Raw genomic sequence first — 15,824 nt, 5'->3', positions numbered from 1 at the left:
TTCCAACTGTGTTCAAACGGAGTTTTAAGGCAGGTGGTGGGAGGTGGGAGGGACTGGGAGGTGAAGGAAGGCCTGGGGGCACTGGGGCTTGCAGGAGGCAAGCGAGCAGGTTTGGGATCAGGGAGATAGCACAAAACCCAAACCCGGCAAAGTGAATCTTGTGCCCCAGCAAGAATCACCTGCACCAACAGGAGCCTGTTGTGGTTCTGAGAGGACAGAAACCCCTGCTGCCGCCAGGGACCTCCTTCACTCCCCGCAAGGGTCTGGTCCTCCAGGGGGGCTGCCCGTCTTGAGATGGGCCTGCGGCAGGAGGGGCCCATCAAGCTTGGATGAGGGGGCATGTTCTTCCCAGCTGGTTACTCGGGAGCTCCTTCGCATCCTTCCGTGTCCGCCCAAAGATCCGCTCCCCCAGAGAGGCATCCCTGAACCCCTCTGACTTGGTTTGCTCCCTTCTCTCTGCCACCCTTCACAGCCCCTCCTCCAGACCTCACCCCTCAGGTGGGGCAGGGTGGCTCGACCACATGCACCCGGGAGCCTGGTCTGCCTGGCACATAAAACCCCCGAACCCCACCCCATCGAGTCCGTTTTGACTCATAGTGACCCTAGACGGGGTTTTGGACGCTGCACGTCTTTCTGAGCACAGAGCGCCCCATCTTTCTCCCGTGGATTGGCTGGTGGGTTTGAAGGGTGGTCCTGGCAGCTAGCAGCCCAGTGCCTACCTAACCCACAGAGCCTCCAGAGCTCCTCGCCTGGCGCACAGTGCCCCAACAAAGCATAATAAAGACCCATGCCCACGGAGCCGATTCCCACCTGTAGCGACCCTCCAGGACAGAGTGGAGTTCGTCCCTCGAGTCTCTGAGCCTGCAGACCTCCAGGGAGCAGACTGCCACACCCTTCACCCCTTGGGGGCCGTGGGGTGGGTTCACGCTGCTTACCAGCCAACTCGTCACCCACTTTGCCACCATAGTTACCTTCTGGTTAACAGCCGAGGGCTTGCCCACTGTGCCTCCAGGGCTCCTTTGGCAGGTATCAGGCCCTCAGTAAACTCGAGGTGAAGGAGTGGATGGATAGATGGATGGATGGATGGATGGATGGGTGCATGGATGGATGAGTGGATGGATAGATGGATGGATGGATAGATGGATGGATGGATGGATGCATGCATGCATGGATGGATGGATGGATGCATGCATGCATGCATGGATGGATGGATGCATGCGTGGATGGATGGATGGACGCAGACCCAGCTTGGGCGCCCATCTCAGACTGCGTACCTTGGGGGCTCAGTGGCTGAGGTGCTGACCGACACAGGCTAGCCCCCTTCATGGCTCCTTCTTGCTGCGTTGCTTTCAGCCAAAGCTCACGTCTGAAATCAGTGCTTGGTGTCTGGCTGGGAGAATCTCAGCCTTGGTAAGTAGGAGAGAGGGGGGCCGGGCAGGGGTGAAGTGGGGGCTTTCCTGGGAGCCCTGAAAAGTTTGAGGTGGGAAGTCCCTGTCTGGTTCTGCTCCTTACCCTGCCTATGCGACCACGGGCCTGAACCTCCGTTTCACTCTTGGTGGGGCCATGTCGACAGGAGCCTGGAGGGATTGAGGGGTGAGATTTCTGGGCTGGGCTGCAGGAGGTGGGGACACCGATTGTGGGGTACCTGGGCCAGGCCTACAGAGGGTCCCCTCGCTCCCACATGCAGTTGGAGCGTTTCAAGTCAGGGGGGCTGGAGTCCTCTCTGTGACCCGAGCATCGCCTGGCTCTCCTCAAACCCACAACTAACGCCAGTGGAGCTTCCCACCAGCCCCATGATGGTCAGATCCACTCCACAGAGGGGCAAATGGGGGCTTCATGACTCCAGGGGCCCAAAGTCAACTCTGAACACTCCGAGTCCATGGGAAGGCAGTCGTCGTTAATGAACTACCCAGAGTCCCAGTGGCTCCTGGGCTCAAGGTTCTCCGAGGGCCTGGTCTTCTCTTGGGGACAGGAGGCCCCCAGGGGGACGAGTTCAGCCCCCTTCTGGCACAGGTAGAGCTATGCTGCGGATCCTGTGCCTGGCCCTCTGTGGGCTGCTGACAGGCATGCGGGCTGACCCCGGGGCACTGCTGCGGCTCAGTATGGACCTCATGAACCATGGTGAGTGTGCCCAGCCAGGCGAGGGGCTGCGGGCGGGAGGAAAACTCGTGTTTACACGCCTGGAGCATCCTTGCAGTTAGGTGCCCTAGAGCCGGCTCTGACCCACAGTAGGGGACCCACGTACAATAGAAGGAAATGCTGCCTGGTGCTGTGCCACTCTCCCAAATGCTGTTGTTACGTGGGAGCCCACTGTTGCAGCTACTGTGTCAAGCCATCTCCCATAAGGCCCTCCTCTTTTTTGGGGTGTGTGTGATTTAAATTTTGTAAATGAATTTTATTAAAAGATCATTTTATTGGGGGCTCTTACAACTCTTTTTTTCCTTACAACTCTTATAACAATCCATACATCAGTTTTATCAAGCACATTTGTACATATGTTGCCATCATTTTCTAAGCATTTACTTTCTATTGAGCCCTTGGTATCGGCTCCTCTTCCCCGCCTCCCTCTCTCCCCCTCATGACCCCTTGATAAATTATAAATATAATTATTATTTTCATATCTTACACTGACCGCTGTCTTCCTTCCCTCACGGTTTCTGTTGTTCATCCCCCCACCCTCCCTGGGGGGGAGTTGCAGTTATGTGTCAATCATTGCAATCAATTCCCACTTCCTCCCCTCCTTTCCCCGCCTTCCCCCTACCCTTCTGATATCGCTACTCCCATTCTTGCTCCTGGAAAAGGGCCTTCCTCTTTTTTGCCGACTCTCTACTTCTCCAAGCATGCTGCCTTTCTCCAGGGACTGGTCCCTCCTGACATCGTGCCCAAAGTGCACTGTCCTTGCTTCTAAGGAGCATTCTGGCTGTACTTTCGAACAAACCTAACAGCAGTGTTACTTTAAGTTTCTCCTTTCACAGAGGAGGGAAACTGAGGCCCAGAGAAGGAGGGGATGGCTTGCCCGATGTTGCCTTCCTATGCAGCCTCTTGTTGACCCTGGGAGGGTGGGCTGGTGGCCACAGGGGCTGTTGGGGTTATAGCACGGGTTTCACCCCAACTTGCTGTGTGACTTTAGGCCAATCACTCACTCACTCACTCACTCTGTGTTGCACCTCTGCCTGGAGCGAATAAATGTGGGAAGTTGTCCTGGAGGGTGGGGGTGGGGGAGTCACATTCTGATGCAGAGGGCCAATGACAGTTCTATGGCTCAGTGTCTGCCCCATGCTGAGAATTAATTAGCCTGTGACCAAACTGACAGTGTTCCTGGTGTCTTTTGGGGTTGAGGCCTCCAGGCCTGGGGATTTGGAAACCTATGGTTCAGGCCCAGGATCTGCATTTTCACATGGCCCCTGGTGTCCCTGAATCTCCCAGGTCCGAGAGTGGAGGGCCCTGGGCCCTGGAGACAAAGGCGATCCTTTAGCTTGGTGGTCAAGGGCTAGTGGTGCACCGCATGCTGTCTGCCCCAGTTCCTCTGCCATACTTCTAACCCTGGAGAATTGTCCACTCTGCCCTTTCCCCACCTCCCCTCTCTGTCCCCGCCTCTGTACTTACTGTACCCATACTGGACTGGCCCTTTTGCCACCTGCCAAATTCCCCTTTCCCTTTAAAGGGCCAAGTGGTATGTCACCTCCACCTGGAAGCCTTCCCAGTTCTTCCTGTCCTGCCTTGGGACCCCCATGTAATTCCTCCAGCTTCCGGGCCCACCTTTGATGGCACTTGTCCCCTTTCACTGCTGCTGCAGGTGGCCCTGTCTCCCCCACCAGGCTGGAGGAGGGCTGGGCTGGCCCAGGGTGGGACACGGAGACTCTGAAGCACAGGATGGTGTCACGCAGCAAGTGATGTGGACCTGGGAGATGGAGAGATTGGTCCAGATGGGCAGGGGTGCTGTGAGGAGCCCGTCTGAGTGTCCCTCGGGTCCACCCTGCAGAGGTCCAGAGTGCCATGGAGGAGAGCCACATTCTGGAGAAGATGGCAGCGGAGGCGGGCAAGAAACAGCCAGGGGCGAAACCCATTAAGGGCATCACTGAGTGAGCAGGGCCGCGGGGGGTGTAGGGGGCAGAGGGTGGTGCCGAGTGGAGACTGCCTGGTGAGGGCTGTGGTGGGACGTGGGTCTCTTCCTGCCCAGGGACCTTGGGCAGGTCCCTGGGTCAGCCTGGGCCTCAGTTCCTCTGCTGAGTGGACACGGGGCGAGTTCCACTCTGCCTGTGTGTCAGGCCATGACTCTGAGGTCGTGAGACGGACAAGTCAGCCTCCGACTGCAGTGTGTGGTAGGTGCTCCTGGCGTGTACCTGGGATTGCATGAAGACGTGGCAGAGCCACATGAATGGTTTCAACAGCCGGGGGCAAGTCGGTCCTAGGGCATGTGCCATGGGGGATGGATTAGTAGGGGCGACCTGAAGGTTGTCCTGGGAAGAATTCTGGGGTGCCCTGGTGGTGATGTCTGATAAGCATCAGACTGCTAATAGCAAGGGCAGTGATTCAAAGCGCCCCCCACCCCTGCCCTCGGCTGCTCTGTAGGAGAAAGAGAAGGCTACCTGCTCCCGTAAAGACTGACAGCCAAGGAAGCCTGATACAGGGTTGCTATGAGCTGGAATCAACTGCCTGGCGTGGCCTTTATCCGAGCTTAGCAGGAAGGAGGACGGTGATCCACTAGCCATGGCTGCCAAGAGTTCAGGGTGTGCAGGTGGAGGTGTCTGTGCCACACCTTTGCCACCCTGGACAGTTTTGTCCCCAGGGGTCATTTGGCAGTGTCTGGAGACATAGGTGATGGCCCAAACTTGGGGGGGCAGAACCAGGTGCTCCTGGTACCGGTGTCCAGCGTGTAGAGGCTAAGGATGCTGCTCAACCTCCTACAATGCCCAGAATAGCCCTGTGACCAACAGTGGTCTGGCTCAACATATCAAGAGGGCCACTATTGGGAATCCTTAATCTAGGCAAACGTTCCCATCTTCCCAGTGGGGAAACTGAGGCTCATAGAGGGAAAAGCAGAAGTCTAAGGGCACGCAACGCACCACACACGGCGAGTGCTTTCTGTGTACGATTGGTGGATGCCCAGTCCTTGGGTCAGCTTGCACCATGACCCCAAGAGGCTTCTTCTGGTGGCACCAGATGAGGGGCTTTCTTGAGGCCACCCAGCCAGGTGATGGAGGAGCGGGTCAAGGGTCGGTATCTCACATGCCCTGCTCTCATTCCCGTGGCTGCCTATCCCCGCCCAGTCTGAAGGTGTCGGATGTCCTGGTGCCTGTCATCACACTGAACTTCGTACCCGACGTGGGCATCTTTCAGTGTGTGTCCACTGGCATGACCATCAACGGCAAAAGGCGAGTATGGGGCCGGAGACTTGGGTGGGGGTGGGGAGCCCTCTCTGTCTCACTCCTTGGCACATAGTTACTGCGTACCTATGGTATGCCACCTGCGGACGCTGGTCTGAGAAGATACAGAGGCAGTCCCTTCTCTGCAGGGGCAATAATAGGACAATAAAAGGGCAAGGGAATCAAGACAGGCATCTAGGAAGCGCCGACAGCTGAGCTGAGTTTTGAAGGCTGTGTAGGGGTTCGCTAAGGCAAGAGAGAGGAGAGAGCTTAGGTGAGGACCAGGCCCTATCCCCTTGGCCTACAGGTATAGCGCCCCCTGACACCCCGCACCCCCTACATTTTTCCTCCCAGAGCAGCTGAGACTGTGGACAAAGAGGGGCCAGGGAAAGTGGCTCAGGTGACAGAGAGACCTCCCCAAGTGCTCACCTGTCTCTTCCTGCAGCTTCATGGGTGGAAACATGGAGATCATCGTGGTCCTGAACATCACAGCTACCAACCGGATGCTGCAGGATGAGGAGACAGGCCTCCCCATGTTCAAGAGTGAGGGCTGTGAGGTCATCCTGGTCAGTGTGAAGACCAACCTACCTAGCAAGTAAGCAGCTCTGTGCTGTGGGCCTCCTCAGGTGGCAGAGAAGGCTGGTTCCACATGCACACAACACCTGCCCCAACCCGCTTCCTCAGCCCTGTGCTTCCTCAACCCCATTCCTTCATGCCTTATTTTAAAAATTCCTGACACTTATGCACCTGTTCACCCATCCTGCTGTGCTTGTGTCTAGCATGCTGCCCAAGGTGGTCAATAAGTTCCTGGACAGCACCCTAAACAAAGTTCTCCCTACAATGGTGAGTGGCCCAAAGAGAGCCTGCCCTCCATCCCTGGGGTACAGATCAGGCCTGGCAAATGCCTCTTCTCTTGGGTGCTGACTCTGGTGGAAAGTGATAGGATGGCTGTTGCCGGGACGCATTCTGACACTGCCACTAGCTCATTGTGAGAAATTTCCACGATCGTCTAGTCATGTCTGCCACAAGCAGGGAAAGTGGAAGTGATGGCCTGTCTATCACATCTCTCCACACTTGCTCAGCGGACCATTTCCTGGGAAATGAGTTGCCCTGGCTTTGAAGGCTAGAGTCAGGAGATCTGGGTTCTGGTCCAAGCTCTGCCACTGCCTGGCTCAATGATCCCCCCAGCCATTGTCCTACCTGGGCTCTTGGGACTTTACACCTCCCCACTGAGTACCTTTTAGCTGTGAGGGGTGTGGTCCTCCACACGGAAGCCCCTACAGCCCATTCTCTGATTCCAGATGTGTCCGGCCATCGATGCTGTCTTGGTGTATGTGAACAAGAAGTGGGCCAACCTGAATGGTGAGTGTAGTCCCGGCCACGTCATCACACCCCACCAGGGACGTCAGGATGGCTGGCCTTTGGTGGCCCACTCCCCATTCAAGTAGCTGCTCCCAGATCAGTCTGGGGGTTAGAGGAGGTCTGATGGGGAGCCCGAGGTCACAAGGGACTCTAGGGTCCTTGTTGCTCAGCCGTCCACACGGTATTGTACCCAGCTCCCCGGGACACCGAGCACAGCAGCCATTTGGGGTCCATTTATGAGCCTTACAACCCGAGGGATGATCCAGACAGGGCGATGGTTGATTCTCCTGTGCCTTGTGGACCTGCTACCTCCATCACCTTGGGGGCCCGCAGAACTCCTGGTTTGGGGGAGAGAAAAACACAATCTCTCGGATTGAAGAGGAAATGTGGTCATCTGCACAGTAGTCCGGTTGGCACAAGTCACTTCACCCACCCCATCCCCACCCCTGACCCGATCCTCAGTTTGCTCCTCTGTGTCACGGAGTCAAGTGGCACGACCCACAGCTGCCCGAGCTGTGGTAGCCCTCGGAGAGAGTGTGTGCTCTGTGCCCGCAGAGTGATGCATGCGTGCGAGGAGGGCGCTTTTCCGGGCCAGGCACCATCACCCGTCTTGGACAGATCTTGGAGTTACTGAGGCCCATAGACACTAACAAGTTTGTCTTGGGACACGGAAGGCCTGGTTTCTGGCACTCGGTCCAGGCTCCGGTGGCCTTCTCCGTCCAGCTCCTGGATTGAGCACCTTTCTAAGTGTTTCTAGCCTTCCTCTTCCCACAGCCCCCATGCCCGTGGGCCAGGCCGGCACTGTCAAATACGCCCTGTCATCCATACCGACCACCACAGCCAACTACATTCAAGTGGACCTAACTGTAAGCCCTGGGCAGCCAGCGGGTGGAGATCTGAGCATCGCTGACCTGGGTGGGGGCTGCTGGTAGTGGGGCTGGAGGGTGAACAGGCCACCGTGGGGATTTAGCCAGCCATCAGGGCCTCCTCCCTCTCTCTGCCTTAAACATGAGCCCTGAGTCCCCAGGCGGATTCCAGGGGCTGCTAACTAACTTCTCGCTCACACTTTCTCCCGAGGCTGCTGGTTCCTATCAAAGTGCTCCTTACCCACTCGTGCCCTGCCGCTGCACAGACTAGGGTCCAGAGAAGAGACAGGGCTTGCCTAGGGGGTTCCACAATGGGGTGATGGCGGGATTGGGCCAGGTCTCCAGAGACCCAGTTGATTGGGAAAGCCACACCCTCTGGGAATGGTAAGACATCCAAGAAGCCTTCTGAAGTCTCCTTCCCGTGCCGTTCTGACGTGGCCTGGCTTCTAAGAAGAAAACGGAAAACAGACTATGAATGAGAGCTCCAAATAGGCAGAGTCGGGCTGCGCACTCCTAGCAGGGACCGACTTGCCAGTGGTCTCGTGAGGACTCCTCTCTCTCTCTCTCCTCCCAGGTCTCAATCTGCCCACCTGTATGCTGGGAGGGGTGGGCCATTGCAGTCTGCTCCGGTTCTAATAGGCAGTGACTTGATGATTTAGGGCTCGGTTTGAGCCCCACGAAGGTGCAGAGTGTGTGTGTGTGTGTGTGTGTGCATGTGCGTGCGCGCGCGTGCTTACCACCAGCCCCTGTGGCTTAGGCTGGGTGTCTTTCTACTGCCACACACACAGCCTTTGGTGCAAGAGCCAGAGGGGAACACCATCGAGCTTCCTGATGGCGGAGAGGCCTTCGCAGCCCCCGGGGACTATGCTGAAGGCTCGTCACAGCTGCTGCTCTCTGCTGCCTTCCTCACGGGCGAGCTCACCCTCCTGCAGAAGTCCTTTGGTGTGAAAATCAAGGACAAAAAGGTGAACGGCCCAGCGGTCTTGTCTCCCTCATCTGTTTCTGCCCTCTGTCATGACAGGTCCTACTGCATTGTCTCTGCCCAGAATCATCCTGGAGTTGTGGGCTATACCAAGACTGGGAGATGACAGACTTGACTGGGGCTCCTGTTTTCAGTGCCCCCCATCATCTACGATGTGTCTGTCCCTGCAACATCTAGCTGTCCAAACAGCCAGCTCTGCATTCATCAACACACACCTCTCACACCTTAGCCTGCTCCTCTTATCCAATTATTACTCACTTGTCTCTTTATAGTCATGCTTTAGGCCAGATCCTTCCAACTCTCATCCACATCCATGCCTTTAGGTCGTCCATCCAACACCCAGAACAGGGCCTTATACTACTGAATGAGTGAATCTCTGTATCTTCTGGTGACTGGCTAGATAGACATCTACCTACCTATCTACCCACATAACTCCCCACTATTCATTATCATATTCATCCACTCATTTAGTCATCCATCCATTCTTCCATCCATCCATCCTCTGACCTTTCTATCTACTCAACCACCCACTATGGTATCATCCATTCATCCTCCCATCTATCTACCTCCCATCCATCCATCCATCCATCCATCCATCCATCCATCCATCCATCCTTCTGTCCATCCATTCTCCTATCCATTTATCATCCCACGCCACCATCTTCCCAGCCAACCATTCTCCCAACCCATCTGCTCACTTTCTCCTCCAAGCACATGTTCCCAGCGTCTGACCTTGTGTAGGTTCAGTCACCCAGGAGGACGTGATCTAGTTGAGCACAGAGCTAAGCATGAATGAGCAGTGTTGTGATGAAGGGAACCTCCAAGGGTCTCTTTTTGAGTGAGAGCTGTTTATTCGATGGATCGGGGAAGGCTTCAGCTACCCTAACCTTGACTTTCACTTTGTAGATTGGTTCGCTGCCCCCCCTAACCACCAAGACCCTGGCTGGCTTCATCCCTGCAGTGAGTATCCGAACCACCCATGACCAGCATGACCTGCCCTGCCCTGCCCTGTTCTCCTCCCGTGGAAGGGACGAGGGGCTTCAGATGCAGCTTTTCGGTGCCACATCTCCCTGTCTGACATTGAGAGTACCCTGACTTCTCCGTAAAGTACTTTTGGGGGTTCAGCTTCCAAACAACAGAAACAGCTCAGCCCTTGTACACTGCACTATGTCCATCAGGGAACCGGTCACCTTGTGAGTTTTGTTCTCTCTGTTCCCCATAGACACTCACCAGCCTTTGCAGGTCTCACCTCCTGTGTCCCAGGTAGAAATGGCCTGTGCCAGGAGCGACCCCTTGGTGTCAGCTGAAGCCCCCAGTCTGAGGGCTGCCCTTAATGGGCCTTCCTCGGTTTCTATAGGTGGCTAAAGCCCACCACAAGTCAAAGCCCTTGGTGACTCAGATCAAGATAAACAAGCCCCCAAAGGTCACCATGAAGTCAGGCCAGAGTCTGCTGCACCTCCACGGCACCTTAGAGATGTCAGCTGCTCGGCGGAAGGGCAAGGCGCCCGTGTCCCTCTTCCTCCTGGAAGTGGTAAGTATGGAAGCAGACCCCTCATCGTCTCACCATCGTGGATATTCAAGGCTGGAGGGAGGGATTTCAGCGGATGGCCAACTAATGGATCTGAGGGCTCTTGGTTAATCCCTGGCAGATGGTCTTAACCTCTGGGCACTGTCGTCTGATGTCTGACGCATAGTTCCGTCATGGAACATTTGAATGGCTCCCAAGACCAACAAGCTGAGGACCCATGGTTTAGCTCTTCTTCTCTTTCTCCTCCCTCCCTCACACGCCCCCACCTGGAGCACACATTAGCATCTCCATGGGCAGGGAAGGGTTCATCTAAGCGCCCAGGGAATCCAGTGAGGTCTCAAGTCCAGTCTTGGGAAATCACAGAGGGCTTCCAAGAGGAGGTGATGTCTAAGGTTTTGAAGGATGAGCAGAGTCTGGCCCGGGAAGAGGATTGTACTGGGAGGTGCAGAGCACTTAAGGCAGAAGTCATGGTATGTGCAAAGGCCGGACACTAACACAATGCAGGCAGGGATCTGAAAACCTGGACCAGTTATTTTGTTTAGGGGTAGCAGCCTTGGTGGCCTACTGGATTGTGATTTGGGCTGCTAACCATAAGGTCAGCAGTTCAAACCCACCATCTGCTCTTTGCCAGAAAGACAAGGCTTTTTGCTCCCATAAAGATTTTGTAGCCATGGAAACCCACAGAGGGTAGTTCTACTCTGTTTAATCAGGTCACTATGGGTCAGAATCAACTTGATGTCCATGAGTTTGGGTTTTGGCTTTTGAGTCCTGGATCAAGTCAGGGTGAGATAAGGAGTCAGGCCTGTGGGCCTGGGGACACCGTGGGCAAAGAGGCAGGCTCACACTGGGGTTCTACTGAGTTCTGCTTTGTTGTGGCAGTGGTGGTGCTAAGAGGTGGCAAGGCCAGGGTTCCACTGTCTTCCCCCTGTCCTCCCCCAAGCACTTCAACCTGAACATCCAGTTCTCAGTGCAAGAGGACCAGCTGCACATGACCACCTCACTCAACAGGTACCAGCCTGCTGCCTCACGCTGGCATCGCTGCGCCTCACACCCATCCTGCTTCCTGCGGGCCCACTCAGCGCAGCCCTTACTGCCCACTGCTCTAGTCCCAATGCCTGCCCTGCACCTTCCATGGCTTCCTTCTACCTCGACAAACTTTGCTCAGTGCTTGGTCTGCACCCCAGCCCTTCCCAGATCCCCTGACTTCTAGTCTCATGATCCCACTAGGTCTTTCGAGATGAAGTCTGCCCGTTGGCCTATGTCCCCTCTTTCATCCACAGACCTTTGCCATCTAAATGTCACCTGTCAGTTAGGGCCTCACTCAAATGGCACCTCCTCCAGGAAGACTTTTTGTAGACGAATAACAGCTGGTGTTTCTGGGGCTTATTTCTGTCTCCTGGCTTGGCTACTGTGGTCATTAACCCACTCCGTTCTCATGCTCTCGGGTGGGGGTGGGGAGCCTATCCACATCCAAGCTTTATATCCAGTGGCTCATTCAGTCCTACATTTGCCCCACCTGCTGATCTGACTTGTATTAGGCCATGATTCTATCACTGGCAAAAAACTGAATTGTAACTTTGATTTGCTTGAGTTCCAAAGGAAATAATTGCCACATATCACGGAAAACTCTAAGGGTAATTCTGCCTCCGGGCATGGCTGGATCGAAGTACACAGGCAAAGACCTCAAGAGTCTTTCTCCCTGCTGCTCCCTTTTCCCTGCTATCCAACTTGTCCGCTGAATTCTTAGTTTCCTTCTCTCTATTGGGTGGCAAAATGAGCCTAGCAACAAGGGGCTTCATGTCCAATGGTTCTCACAAGGCAGCTTCTCATTGGTTTAGCTTAAGTCACATGGTTAGATATAAACCAATCAACGTGACTAGGAAATGGAATGTTCTGATTGGCTAGAGGGGAGTCAGTACTCATCCTGGGGCCTCTGGGTTCAGCCCCACCTGAATCTGTTGGCATGAGAGTAGAAAGTGGGAGGTTTGTTACCGCATTGGAAAACAGATGTTGGGGCAGAAGAGCCACTGGATGACCATCACCACATGGCCTGTTCTGGTGCCAACATGTACTAGTACCTACCAGAGGCGAGGTGAGGGCTCCCAACTCCAACACGTGCAGGAATCTGGGCCTGTTAGTTTGCAAACCTTTGCACACCTGGCCCGAGGCAGGAGAAGTTGACCTGGCCAAGAGTCACCAAGGGAAGAGACAGGGTAATGAGGGGAGGCACAGGAGAATGGGCTGCAGTGAGAGGTGGTGAGTGCTCCATCAAAGGTACCATGCAAGCAGAGGCTTATGAGCACCTGTCTGGAGGTTGTCGTGGAGACTCCTGCATCAGGGAGGGTTTGGGTGCTTGGGACTCCCTTTCTCCAAGGCAAGGGATGCTAACTCTGACCAGCCCTTTCTTCTCTCTCCCCACTGCCCTCCCCTCCACAGATTGCTGAGCCTGACCCGGAAGTCCTCATCGGTTGGCAAATTCAATGTGAGTGTCCCAGTGCTTCCGCCTGGTCTGGCCTGAGGGAAAGACCAGAGCAGGGTCATGACGGGCCTGCAGACTCTGGTTTCTGTGTGACCTTTGGAAAACCCCCTGGCCTCTCTGTTTCCTTTGCTAGATATTGTCTTGGGCAGTGGCAAGTTAGGTTGGCCCTTGCTGGCCAAGCGATTATTTTTATTAGTCTCGTTGGCCTTAGGGTCTAACACAGACTCTGATTCCAAGGCGCCCCCTGCCCCCTCCAACCCTCACTTCCCTAGAGTCAGTTCTGATTCATAGCAGCTCTGGGCAGAGTAGCACAGCCCCCTGTAGAAGTAGACCTCCTCCACAGAGCAGCTTCGGAGTTCAACCGGCTTGCCTTGTCCTTAGCAAGCCAGCTCCTATCCCACTCGATGTCTTTCCACCTGGCTATTGCTTCACAGGAGCTCACTGCATCCTCAGAGCAGCCCTGGGAGGGGCTGCTCTCGTGTGTCGCCTTCGCAGATGGGGACAGCGAGGTGCAGGGAGGCGGTGAATGCAGGACTGAAGCCGTGGTTTTCTGTCGGAGCAGAAATGGCTTCCACGAATCCCTGCTAGCTCCTGAGTCTTCACCTCCCTGCTCCTTGACCCAAAGTCCCATGTGTCCCTTGCACAGGGCCCTCCCTAGAACTTGGGAAGAGCACCAGCCTGAGTCCAACAGAGCCAGGGCAGAGGGCATGTGTTGAGGGTGGGAGATTTGATGTCTCTAAGACTCGTTCCCCGGGCTCCAGAGCCCAGCCTGAGAAGGGGCTGAGAAACGTTGCACGGACATAAATGTTTCCTCTCTCTAATCCCTCAGGAGCAGGACCTGACTGGCTTCTTCACCGATTATCTCCAAGAGGCCTATGTCCCAGTCGTCAACGGTGAAGGCTCCGACAGGCTGTCCTGTTAAACGTGCTGGTGTCAAGAAGCACTTCCGGCAGGAGGGGGTGCCTCTTGGGTGGTCTCAGAGTCCCACCATGAGTTCTGAGGTCCTGGGTGGGGAGGGTTGCTAACTGTTCATAGAGTCATTGTTGACTCTCTGAGACGGGTGAAGGCTTACTGCCTCCTGCCTGGGGACAAAGGCCTCTTTTACTGTTGGCACTTTGACCTTGACCCCAGACCATGAGCTAGATTTTGACCCAGACCTGGGATGGTGAAGACCCAGAACAACAAATACATGAGGGTATCAGGGGTTGCTCTTTCTATGTAGCTAGCAGACATCATCAATCAATCAACGCATGATTTCTCACCGCCCTGCGCCAGGCAACCGCTTCTTCATCGATTGCAGAGCAAATAGGTTGAGCTGAGTCTTACTGTATTTCTCAGGTGTGCTCCAGGTCGGGTTCCCGCTTCCAGACTTCCTGGGCATGAATTACAACCGGGCTGAATTGAACATAGTGGAGGTGAGGGGAGAGGCTACGGAGGACAAATCAAGCAACGCTTTGGGCCAGTGGGTTGGGAGAAAGAGCCCCAAACAAACTTGAAGGGAGGGCAGGGGCAGGGAGTACAATCCTGCAATCAATACAACCCTACCAATCAGAGGGTCCGAGCTGATCTGCCACCTCGGGGAAATCGCTTCACCTTTTGAGCCCCCCATTTTTTATGTGCATCCAACAGTGATGGCAGTTTGGGTGCGGCCCTCAGGGTAGACTGTGGCTGTGGCGTGTGGTTCAGTAAAGGCTAGCTTTACCTCGCCCGCCAGGCACAGTGAGCATGTCTGCTTTGCTCTGCTCCGGGAGGTAGGGCTGGTTTGCTCCACTTGAGAAGATGGAAGCACCTCCCCCGGGGTCACCAGGCACATCCAGCTCAACCTCTGCGCTCCATCACCTCCCTGGTCGCTAGCCATCTCTGGCTGGGCTTGTCACTGCCCCTCCTAATACCAGCTCTTTATCTCCGGCCAGAATGCCCTGATGCTGAATTTGAAGTTGGAGTGACCTTGGAAGAACTTGCCGGCCAGTTGCCTGAGCCCCACCCACTGACTGTGGCCCCTGGAGGGGGGCCTCCTGATTGGAGCTGGAGAGAAGGGAGGGAGACGGCAGGTGGAGGTGGCCTGGCCTTTTACCACCAGTAGCTGCTTCCTTGGCCGGAGAGTGAGTGGGACTGGCCTGGGCGGGGGCCGTGCAATAAAGAGGAGAAAGGCCCTTTGAACCCCTGGTGCTCCTGCGTCTTTCTTTCTGGCTTCTCGGGGAGGGGGCAGCCGGTCACAGCATTGGTGGCAGGTTGGAGCAGATGGAGTACCGGCTGAACGCCACGGTCTATCACCATTACATTCAATCCACCCAGGGCCCCAAGGGCAGCACCCCCACTTTGTAGGTCAGGAAATGGAGGTCCAGGGAGGCTAGTGCCCTTGCCTAAGGTCATACAGCTTAGGAAGTATCAAAGCTTTCCCACCCACCTTACCTGGCTCCTACGTATCCCCAAATCTGAGAGACTTGGCAGCTCTATTCCCAGGAAGCCTGCTGAGTGCCTGGGATGTCACCTCGCTTAGCCTTCCCAACAGCTGAGGCAGTTAGGGATGACCCTCATTTCATAGAAAAGAAAACGGAGTGCCTGGCCCCAGGATACCATAGCAAAGAACACAACTGGGATCTGGGCTCCAGAGCCACCTGCCTGGACTTACCTGGGTTGGCCTCCTGGCTTATGTGTGCCCTGGGCGAGGCTCTTCACCTCTCCAAGCCCCAGAAAGGAATGCTAGGAGTACCAACCACAGCAAGGTCGTCGAGAGTCAGATCCTGGATGTGCTGACTGGTACACACCTGCTCCATGAATGTCAGCCACAGGTGCAGCTTTGAGGCCGTGCAGATGCGAGAAGTGGTTAAGAGTGTGGGAGCCAGAGTGCCCGAGTGTGAGCTGTGAAGGTGTCAGGGGCCAGGGCGGCCTGAACGGGCCCTGCATCTCCAGGGGTGGAGGCTGGCGTGGGGGCTGTGGTGAGGTCTCTGGGTGGTGTCCACTTGTTGGTGGCCTTTGTCTCAGAGAGGCCATGCATGTGGGGGACCCGATATCATCTTCCCCATCACCTCTCCTGAGACTTATTCTGATTCGTTCTTTAAATGGACTCTCTTGAAAAATAAATGTGTTGCAAGTGGGCCCTGAAAAGCAATGTCATTTGCTGGAACTGGAACAAATATTCGTTAGGGCGTGTGTGTGTGTGTGTGTGTGTGTGTGTGTGTGTGTACCTCCTATGATCAGCTAGTGCTCCAGGCCTGGAAGCTTTTGGGGGTGATGGCCA

General features: G+C 55.4%; 1 protein-coding gene across 1 annotated transcript; it reads left to right on the top strand.

The window, feature by feature from the left end:
• The first annotated feature begins 2,021 nt into the window (after nt 1–2,021).
• Nucleotides 2,022–14,529, top strand: BPIFB6 (BPI fold containing family B member 6). The gene is made up of 15 exons (XM_004697926.1): nt 2,022–2,121; nt 3,983–4,082; nt 5,271–5,375; nt 5,812–5,961; nt 6,146–6,209; nt 6,668–6,728; nt 7,503–7,594; nt 8,383–8,559; nt 9,483–9,536; nt 9,934–10,107; nt 11,045–11,112; nt 12,541–12,586; nt 13,413–13,476; nt 13,922–13,998; nt 14,497–14,529. The coding sequence occupies exons 1-15, from the start codon at nt 2,022–2,024 to the stop codon at nt 14,527–14,529; spliced, it is 1,365 nt and encodes a 454-aa protein (XP_004697983.1).
• The last annotated feature ends 1,295 nt before the right edge of the window (nt 14,530–15,824 follow it).

The sequence above is a fragment of the Echinops telfairi genome, unplaced genomic scaffold (genome assembly GCF_000313985.2).
Source record: "Echinops telfairi isolate 266 unplaced genomic scaffold, ASM31398v2 ScPeMD7_5592;HRSCAF=6446, whole genome shotgun sequence".
In the NCBI taxonomy this organism is placed as follows: Eukaryota; Metazoa; Chordata; class Mammalia; order Afrosoricida; family Tenrecidae; genus Echinops; species Echinops telfairi.
This window is presented reverse-complemented; position numbering and strand designations above follow the sequence as displayed.

Bases quoted from the DNA above. Each gene is read 5' to 3' on its own strand.
- BPIFB6 (XM_004697926.1), top strand. From the start codon at position 2,022: ATGCTGCGGATCCTGTGCCTGGCCCTCTGTGGGCTGCTGACAGGCATG. The intron at 6,210-6,667 runs GTGAGTGGCCCA...CTCTGATTCCAG, and splicing joins ACAAAGTTCTCCCTACAATG to ATGTGTCCGGCCATCGATGC. The intron at 9,537-9,933 runs GTGAGTATCCGA...CGGTTTCTATAG, and splicing joins TGGCTGGCTTCATCCCTGCA to GTGGCTAAAGCCCACCACAA.